The sequence below is a fragment of the Pygocentrus nattereri genome, chromosome 9, assembly GCF_015220715.1.
Source record: "Pygocentrus nattereri isolate fPygNat1 chromosome 9, fPygNat1.pri, whole genome shotgun sequence".
NCBI classification, from domain to species: Eukaryota; Metazoa; Chordata; class Actinopteri; order Characiformes; family Serrasalmidae; genus Pygocentrus; species Pygocentrus nattereri.
This window is the reverse complement of record NC_051219.1, coordinates 29,980,706-29,990,383: the sequence shown is the minus strand read 5'-3', so window position 1 is coordinate 29,990,383 and position 9,678 is coordinate 29,980,706. Positions and strand designations below refer to the sequence as shown.

The following is a 9,678-nucleotide window of genomic DNA, read 5'->3' as shown; positions in this document are numbered from 1 at the left end:
TTCTGGTCTGTACCAGTGTTCCTAGGAATTTGGTGATTTCCCTGCTCACAGACACCTACTAAAACTGAAAATCAACAGATAAGTAGGGCCATTTTTGTTGAAGCAGGAACTGCTGGAAACTGTCCCTCCAGGACCGGAATTAAACACCCGTGCCGTATATTGTTGCTGGTGTCTTGTTAGTATCCAAGGGCTGAGAATCTAATGGGCTGAAGTTGCAATGTACCACCTGAATCATCTTGGACAAAAAGACTTGTGACAACAAAGAAACTAAAAGGCTGATTTTTATCCATCCTAAACATAATGATGAAGTCAACGTAAGTGCTCTGGAATCTTCATAACATATCCTTTGTTTAATTATGGGTGTTTCATAGCCCAAATGTATCACTAAAGTAAGTGATAAATTGATCCCTTCACTAGTCATGACATGCTCTGAAAGAGTAAAAAGTGCTCTTAGGGCACATTGTCTCACTAACAACTGAAAGGAGAAGTTGTAACTGGATGAAGTCAACATTGCTCACATTGTACACAAGGCATGCATGCAAAAACAGAACATGTCACCAGTCATGACTGTTTGGGTTTTACTTTTATTTAATCAAAAATCTTTGCGCAAAGCTACTGGCTCACTTCTAGTCTTATCCCAGTCCCAAAGAACAAATGACCATTTAAGTGTGTTTTTATTTTGTGCGTGGGATAAAAAGACTCAAATACATGACACAGATTGTTCATGGTCATGTTATGTATAATGCTAAACAACATTTGTAATGAAAGATAAAGTATATCTAAGAATATAAAAAATATCAAAAAATACCATAATGCCCAAACCTTTTCTCTTCTGAAGACAAAATATATAGAATATCTAGCCATCTCTATACAGACAGTACATACAAATATGTATAATCTAAATTTTGGCTGGCACACTGAACAAATTCATCAGTCAGTGACAATACTCAGAGAGGTCTGGTAAGATGCTTGCAAGAGGCTGCACTGAGTGCTTGTAAAGTAGCTGCACAGGGTCTCAAAAAACAGTCAAAATGTTTGCCAGATGCCATCAGAAGCTATTTTGATGGAAATGTATAATCACTGTCATAAGCGATTCCACAGTTGCACTCAAATCAAAGATACAGCACTGTATGTAAAGATGCTTGTTTGCAAAAACCACTGCATTAAAAAAAAACTCTGATCTAAAAAATACCTAGAACGTAAATTCAGGAGAGAATACAAAGCACCCTGTTCTGCCATAAGGACAAAAAAATATGGCTGCTGAGCTCTTTAGCACTGGGAGAGTGGAGAGCCCTCGCTCTTCTCTCTTCCCAAATGCAGACTCAGGGTGACACATGGTACTTCGGGGACTTAAATCTCAATCCCTTCTGCACCCCAGTGCAATATTACCTTTGAATATGAATTAGTATGTGCATTACTGAGGTGTTTTTTTATTAAGTATGGTTAAGGCTTTTGTTTTGTAATTTGGTGTGTCTGAGTAAACAATGTTAGTTTTGGTCCATGGCCTCTTTAGCTAATAAGCCACAGGTGTGTGTTTAAGCACCATTCATTTCTCTGGACGTCATAAACATGTATGCTCACATACATGGAATATACAAAGCTGTAATACTGTTTAAGCATGAAGATATGGGTGTGATTCCTTTTCTGCCTAAGCTGCTCAGATACCACATACTATGTCCCTTTGTCGCCGTCACAATATGCCATTGATTGTTACAGTAGCTAAAGTCATATCAAAAGCCACAATTCCAAAAGGTTGCAACAAAGCACAGTTCTTGAATTTTGAGGGACACTTGGCATTGCTGCCTCTGCCGCAAGATTTTCCAGAAGGTTCCTTTAAGGTAATTTCATATAAGTGTGTGATGATAGGGGAAAAAAACAGACCAGTGTCCTCTGGTGAGAAGATGGCAGTGATACACCATCATCTTTCATTAAATTCATTCCAAATAGAAAGAAAATAGAGAATAGCAGGCCTTTCCGTCCTTCAACAAGAAGTCTTCAAGTGCTCCCGAAGTACTGCTGTACTTTTGTTCACATTTAGACCAAGTCTGTCATCAAATTGTCATATCGGCTGTCTTTGTATGTAACATTGTATATAACATCCCAGCTATTTTCAGAAAGGCAAGGTATCCATGAAGATCTTGTCTACGATGGGAGGAGGTGGGACGAGGTCTTCTAGCTTAAGGTAGAAGATACGCTGAAGGCCTTGAGTACACAGTGTTCTGAGCTCTGGCAGTTTTCCCAGCAGACGTGACAGATAGTTGGGTCGAGCTGCTTCTGAGACACTTGCAGAGACATGGTCTTTGAGACACGGGATTAGACCATTCTGGAAGTCCTCCACTCGTTTAGGTTCTTTCAGCCCATGGCGATCTGAAACAGAAAGTGTTCAGCATTTTTGATCTCATTTTTTGGTCAAATGGCAAGGAAGTTACAAGGAATGCCCCAATATGGGAACTGTGTGGATGCTGATATATTAATATACTTGTCATGCACATTTTTCCCAATGCCAATGTCATGAACATTATAGAATGCAGACATTTAATGATAATAGCCCATCATTGCCTAAATGCTCTGTTCATGTTTCATGTAAGTCATGAAATATCAGTTTAAAATGAGTCAAATCTAAACATCTTTTCAACAATTTTCTGCGAGGACCAATATGAATTTGGTATCATTATTCTTCTCTACCGCACAACCCAGAAGGATAAGTGGCTTAGAAAATGTGTGTGTGTGTGTGTGTGTGTGTGTGTGTGTGTGTGTGTGTGTGTGTGTGTGTGTGTGTGCGCTTCCCTTTACTTTAATACATGTAGGTTTACAGTGAATATTTATCAAGGCCAAACTGAAAGATAATGAGCTAGAAGTGTGAAACTCACCTGTTATGATCACCAATGTGGCAAGACAGGAGAATGCAGCCACATCAAGGTTCATACGATGTAAATTCTGAGAGAACTCCATGATGGAGTCAATCCAGTCACCAAACCCCCGCACACATTGCATGCGGTGAAGAACCACCCCATTGCAGAAAATCAGTTCATTTGTCTCAGGGTTTGATCTTAAATGGACAAGAAGAAAGAAATAGCAGAAATGCTTCTGATTATTTAATTCTCAAAAGAATAGTCATATGTAGCACTTTTTTCCAATAATATTTGATTTCAACTCATTACATATGGTTTATATAATATCATGAGAAAGATTAGACTTACTGTACCTGTAAGCAAGCCGTAATATGAAGAGCTCAACAAAGGCTGATTCGAAGAGCAAGTCTTGGTCCTCCTTACAGAAGGCAGTGAATCCAGGGATACTCTCAGCCCACTTTCTGATCACACTCATAGACCCCGTCAGCAGGTCGTAAAACTGCTGGATGTCATTGGCATCCTCTTTTTCAGACAGGCTAACCACTGTTTCTTGATACTTGACAGAATACATAAAAAATGTAATCAGCAAGGGGCTGACATTTTTCTCATATTGAAGCAGCAGCAAAGTAAGATAAATTACGTTGAGGCAGAAACTCAAAACTGGCTCACCTTTGAATAGTCTAATGTTCCAATGCCTGGGCCAGAGTCAATATGAGCTGTCACAAGAGAGTCAACGATGTTCACAGGAGGGGCAATAGATGCTGATTCTTGGACTGGTTTTGGCTTAGAGGGCAGACGACCCCTTCTGCCCTTCAGGCTGTCTGTTCTCACGACTGGGGAGACCCAAGAATAACAAAAATGACTTACATGAAACTATTATCAGCAATAAACGATCTCGTTGCATGATGTATAGTGACAGTTCATGCCTCTAACTGGATTTTATTATTACAGTTTCTTGGTAAGTAAAGAAAAATATAAGTTGATTTCTCACCTTCTTTCACCATTCCTACTGCCAGGCACTTCTGAAAACGACAGAACTGGCACCTGTTCCGCCGCCGTTTGTCTACCGGGCAGTCTTTATTGGCTAGGCACACATATTTGGCATTTTTCTGTACCGTACGCTAAAACACAAAGAAGTGCTCTTTCAAATCAACATGGACAACCAAGGCACACAATCAATTAATAACATTAAATATTTAGAATAAAATACATTATCCTTTTATCTTCTTCACTTTTTTGCAGAATGCTGACTGTATTCTATTAAACTTGGCACTGACCTTAAAGAAACCTTTGCAGCCCTCACAGGTGCGGACTCCATAGTGCTGGCAGGAGGCGTTGTCCCCACACACTGCACAGCACCCTTCATTTCCTGTTGGACTCTTGGCCTTGGGAGACACCTGACTGTCCACCAGGGCTGAGTTGTCCTTGCTGCTGTGATCCAGGCCAAGGGGACTGAAGCTGTTCTGGGGGCTCTGGGAGAAGGGATCTTGATCAGTCAACTGAGGCTGCAGCTGCCCCAGAGGAGAAAGTTCACCCCCTGGTAAAGGGCCAAAAGTAAAGAAAGAAGGGGCCTGATGAAGAGGTGTCTTCTCTGTGCCCCAGCAGCCTGGATCAGGAGAGCAGGGCCCAAAGACTCCATCCCAGGCAGGCATAGGCTGGTAACCAGGAGTTGAGGGTGAAGGGGCTGAGGCTGGGCTACCAAAACAGTTCGAGCCACCTGAGGTGGGCAGCGTGTCGTCCATATAACTCAAGGTAAATGTTCCAGGGTAACAGCCATAAACTGGCATGTCATCCAGCTTGAAGGCATCTTGTCCTGAGGTGGTGGCAGTAGCAGTGGAGATCTGACAGGAGTAGGAATCAAACTCGCCCCCGTAGCCTCCGACCAGTGAGGTGATACTCGGCAGGGAAGGAGTAGAAATATGCTCTCGCTGGTCACTCATGTCCATGGCCAACCTGGGGGTGAAGTCAGGGTTCAGAAACTCTGAGCTGAAGAGGGTGCTCTCATAGGATTGGACTCCATGTTGACTTTGAACACAGGTCATTTCTGTGGAGCAGAACCACGACAGCTATTTTATAATCTTACTAAAACTGCTCCTGATGCTCCTTTTAAAGTGTGTCCCTAACTTACTGGGTCAAGAAAACCTTGTCAAAGCAAGGACAAACTACATAGACTATCGTTTTGATCCTCAAGCCATTTTTATATATTGAAGTATTTTAACCTGAAGTACCTAGAGAAAGAGCTTCTTCATTGATGGAATCATCATTGCAGGAGATGAAGTTCATCTTCCAACCAGCTCAGAGTAGAAGAACACTTTCTGAGAAAGCCTGGAAAGCAGTCTTCCAGAGCAATGACTATTTATACCTCTTATGAGTCTGCATAATTTTAGATGAAGAAGACTTAGGAGTTGACTTTCATCCACGCCCCAGCTGGAGAGGACATGAATGAGGTTATATAAGATCAAATGAACTGCTGCAATACCATCTAACAGACCATCATTAAATAACCCCACCTATTCGCTAAGGTGGTTCAATCGATTCGCCTAACCTAATCACATTTCACAGGTTGGCAGAGTTTGTGCATGACAGGCCCACACATATAACAATTTTCTTGCAACATTTCATCATGCCTATATTGTTAGTTAACTTTTGACTTTTTTTTAAGTTCAAACCATTTTATACTTCAAGAAAGGTAAAGGACGTGAACTCAGGGCTTCCTGTAATCACCTTAGTCAACTTTGTCTGCAATGACAGGCAGACAGCCTAAACAACGGGGAGAGTGTGATTATGGAAACCGCCTAAACGGCGCCCTCTATCGGCGAGCATCTCACAGTATACAGTGCGACAAGAAGAGGTAGATAAGGTAACCTACAAGTAGAATAATTCTACTTTAATTATGCTAGCAGAACAAAGCAGTTACCCCCTAAATAAATAAATAAACAAATAAAAAGAGTTAAAAAGGAGTTCAATCTAAACAGGACTAATGAAATGGATCCATTTTCTCAGGAATACACACGAGCAGAAGTAACAGTGCTGCCACATAGAGAAACACAAGTCCACCAGAATGGAATCGGTTGCTCTCTATTCCTTGCAACCACATCCAGAGACTGCAGCACAGCTCAGGTTAGGCAGGCGAACGCGGGTCCACTGCGCGTCCCGTGCCACCTGTTGCAGTGCAGCGCTCGGGCAGCTTTAAGTTCATTTACACAGCAGCCTCAGCCGAAGAACGGCCGTTTACCCCTCAGGCTCTTCTATCAGCGAAATCAGTAGTCTACAGTAGTTTAACGACCTCTCTTCAGGAGCGTTGTCATGCTGGACGATCGCCGAAGTCTTCTGCCAATCATGTCCCTCACTAAAAGTTTTCAATCATCACTTTCAATCGATACTAGTTCTGCTCGAGTCCATTCATGAGGAATCTTCTTTGCGCGTTAGTCCTTCGTGTTTAGTCCATTTCCATCTAATCGTGCTCAGTTGGTTCAGGACTGCTCTGCTGCTCACACCTCTTTATTTTAAATCAGCGGGATCCCCGAAAGAGAAGAACCGCTCTAACCGACTTCAGCTGCTTCAGCTGCTGCGCTGACAGAAGCTGCGCGCAGACCTCGGTGCTTTATTCATTGATCTATTTGACAGCTACTCTGTGTTTCTCCTCGAGTCAAGCAATATTTTATGCCTTTTACTGGAGCGACAGTACAACAATTAAGCGCTTTGTCGATATAAGACAGAGTAAAAGTGTTCAGTAAACCAGCCACATACCTGATTATGAGCTGCTGCACCTGGTTTGTTATGTCCGTGGATCACCATCTACAGTCTGCCGTCTTCGCTCGCGGGTCCGCTTTTCTCACGTTTCTCCGGGCTCGTCTTTTTCTTTTCTCTTTTTCTATATATCCTCGCTGTACTTGTGCCGTGACGTCAGAGGCGCGTCCTTCCCGAGCAGGGGGAGGAACCTCTCGGAGAATCTTTCCGCTCATGCCGACCAATCAGGGGACCCTACGTCACGCAGCGATGACGCACGCACGGGATTCCATTGACGCAGAAAAACAAAAAAAAAAAGACAAAAGCCAGTCCGCGCGCTCGCTGCTCTAAATTTAGCTGAGCTGCTGAATTTGGATAAAAATAGGTAAAAGAGGGGGAAGACAAGATTTAAGGATGTGATGATAAAGTGATGAGGAAAGACTGTTGAAAACGGGTAAAGTCCCCCAAAGCGCAAGCCTGGTAAAATGAAATGTGTTTTTGTTTTTGCTTTTCATTTTAAAGACACCTATAACACTGTTTGACTTCTGCTCCTATATAATAGATTTAATAACCTTCTTTGCCTTTGCACAATAAAACATACACACTGTTTCACAATTCCATGCAAATGTGAACCGTATATTCTTAAAAATGTTTTTTTCAAGGGTTCTTAAAGACACTGGTTCTCCACAGAACCATGAACACTCAAAGAACAATTCACATGCTTTAAGGGTTCTGCATGGTGAAGCTGTTCTTAAGATTGAAGGAGAATGTGTTGTATATGGTTCTGTATAGAACGGTTTTGTCAAGGGTTCTATACAGCGCCAAATACCACGTCTATTGTCACAAGCTTGACATTGTAACCCTTTTTGGTGCTACATGGAACCATTTTTGAAAAACATATACAACTCAGTCTCCATCAATCTGAAGAATCGTGAATGACATGTTGAGGAGAGGGTCACCCTGTGGAAACACTATAACGCTGTAGCGCATCTGAAACGGAAGTGAAGCACGTAAAGCTATGGTTGCATCATCTCACTGTGGCTCACTGCGCTGCAAACCTCAGCTTTCCTTTAAGCCTGATGACAGAATTGTGGTGATAAAGCTCACTTTTTTTCTAGTTAAAAGGAATTTGCTTTTTTTTTTGTTTAACTTAAAAAAAACTCATGAAGCTGGTTTCCTTAAAAGGTTGTAGTCAGTGGAGCTCGAAAACTAAGTGATATTTACTAAATATTATGATGTAGAATTTAAGCTGACACAAAAATGAATTATGATGACACAATTACTTTTTAACAGATGTTTCAAACAATATTGTATTGTACAGTAGGCCTTTTGCACCTTGTAAGCTCTAAGAAAATTCTTGTCACTTTTCTGTGAAACGTTTTCTATGCTATAAGAAAAGACTCCTACTTACTTTCACTGACTGGTCTCAATCTTGCTAATCATCTAAACAAATACATAGCAGACCTATAGCTGGAGGCGAAAGCTGTTAAGTAGTTAGTCAGTATTGCTGCTCTGAATCAGTAATAAACTAAAGTAATCTAAACCAGTGTTTTCCATCCCTGGTCCTGGAGGCCCCTGCATTTTTAAAGTTAGCCCTGCACACTCACATCAACTTAAAGAGCCGATTAGTTGAATCAGGGGTGTTGAAACAGTAGGCCTCCATGACTGGGGTTGGGAAACTCAGCACATCAATTCATAAAATAAAGAGCACGTAGTGAAATCTTCAGATCAGCAACCTGGAAAAAGACACATGAGTTATTACTATTTTGTATGTTTTCGTGTATATCATTTAAATCAGACTGTTAGACACTGAAAGAAAGCAACGTGCCACAGCCGAAGTGTCCCTCTGGCCTCTGCTGGCTTTGGTTTCCCACACAGCCTGCCTACTCTTCCTATAATGGGGCTTTCTCTGTCAGTCTTTGTGGTGTATTCACAGAATGGTTTTCCATATGATAACGATCGACTCACATGCTCTGTAGCCCCAAACTCTCACGTTCACTTTTTCATGTAGTGAAAGTAACCACCTGATCAGCTATTCAACAGAACTACTTGAAAACGAGGAGGTCCTATCACAGTGCAAGCCTGGACTGCAGGTGTTCCTGACAAAGCTAAAGCATTTTAAAATGTAGGGGACTTAAAATAACAAAGCATTTGTCCGGACGTGGCAACAATTAGTTTTAAATGGTTCTTTGCATGGTGAAATTGCCCTTCAGAGTGATGGGGATTGTGTTGTATATGTTTGTTCTACATAGAACCAAAATGCGTTCTGCTACTGTTATGATGTCAAGCTTGTAACAATAGAACAACCCTTTTTAAAAAGGTTTCACAATGAAGAACACTGTCTCTGTCTATCTGAAGAAGCATTTCACCAAGCAAATAACCATTTAGCATGAAAGTAGTTCTTTGGGTGTTCATGGCTCCATAAAGAACTATAGTCCTCACCAAAGAACACTTGAAGAACCATCTTTCTTAAGAGTGTAGAAAACAACAAGTGTGTTGATGTAACACGCTTTATGCATGTGCAGGCTGCCACGTTACACGTTTTGTATCATGAGCCATTCTCTTCAGTGTATGTATAGTGTTGGATGCTGGAATACAGACAGACAGCAGGCACTGCTCGTTCTTTCCATTCTCTCAATGTCTCTTTCATTCTGTGCTGATCTCAATCTTTGTTCTTATATTCTCATGTACGAAGGTTGAACAGATCCTGGCCACGCCCCCTTTTCCACCGCAGACTCTCTCTTCAGGTGCGGATCCCCCTCCTTCGACTCGTTCCACTCTGTGATCCGCTCTGCTGCGCCTTCTTCCTCTCCTGTGCACGGTGTGGTTAAAAGCTGCTGTTTCTCCGAGCAGTCAGACGTCGCTATGACGTAGAAGGAATCCCTCAGATGGGGAAGCCCGGCACGATACGGCGAAAGACGGGCTTATTATGTTCCGGCTTAGCCACCTGCGTCCTGTAATATACTCGTACACTATCAAGACACATTTTTAATAGAAACGAGGGCTACTGTAAGCCAACCAGTCATCCAGGAACAGGTACAGTAAAGACACCTCATGCAGCGTAATGGCTCATGTGATCCACATGGCTTGCGTCTCT

General features: G+C 42.0%; 1 protein-coding gene across 2 annotated transcripts; it reads right to left on the bottom strand.

Moving 5' to 3' along the window:
• Window positions 1-566: 566 nt before the first annotated feature.
• On the bottom strand, window positions 567-6,741 carry nr4a1 (nuclear receptor subfamily 4, group A, member 1). 2 transcript variants are annotated; one of them, XM_017707027.2, is made up of 7 exons: window positions 6,603-6,741; window positions 4,130-4,896; window positions 3,844-3,973; window positions 3,522-3,685; window positions 3,206-3,408; window positions 2,871-3,049; window positions 567-2,367 (listed from the first exon to the last, which is right to left on the bottom strand). In XM_017707027.2, the coding sequence occupies exons 2-7, from the start codon at window positions 4,892-4,894 to the stop codon at window positions 2,111-2,113; spliced, it is 1,698 nt and encodes a 565-aa protein (XP_017562516.1). In that variant the 5' UTR covers window positions 4,895-4,896; window positions 6,603-6,741; the 3' UTR covers window positions 567-2,110. The 2 variants fall into 2 exon arrangements, with proteins under 2 accessions (XP_017562516.1, XP_017562524.1); XM_017707035.2 differs by having other exon boundaries at window positions 4,130-4,805; window positions 6,603-6,700.
• Window positions 6,742-9,678: the final 2,937 nt, after the last annotated feature.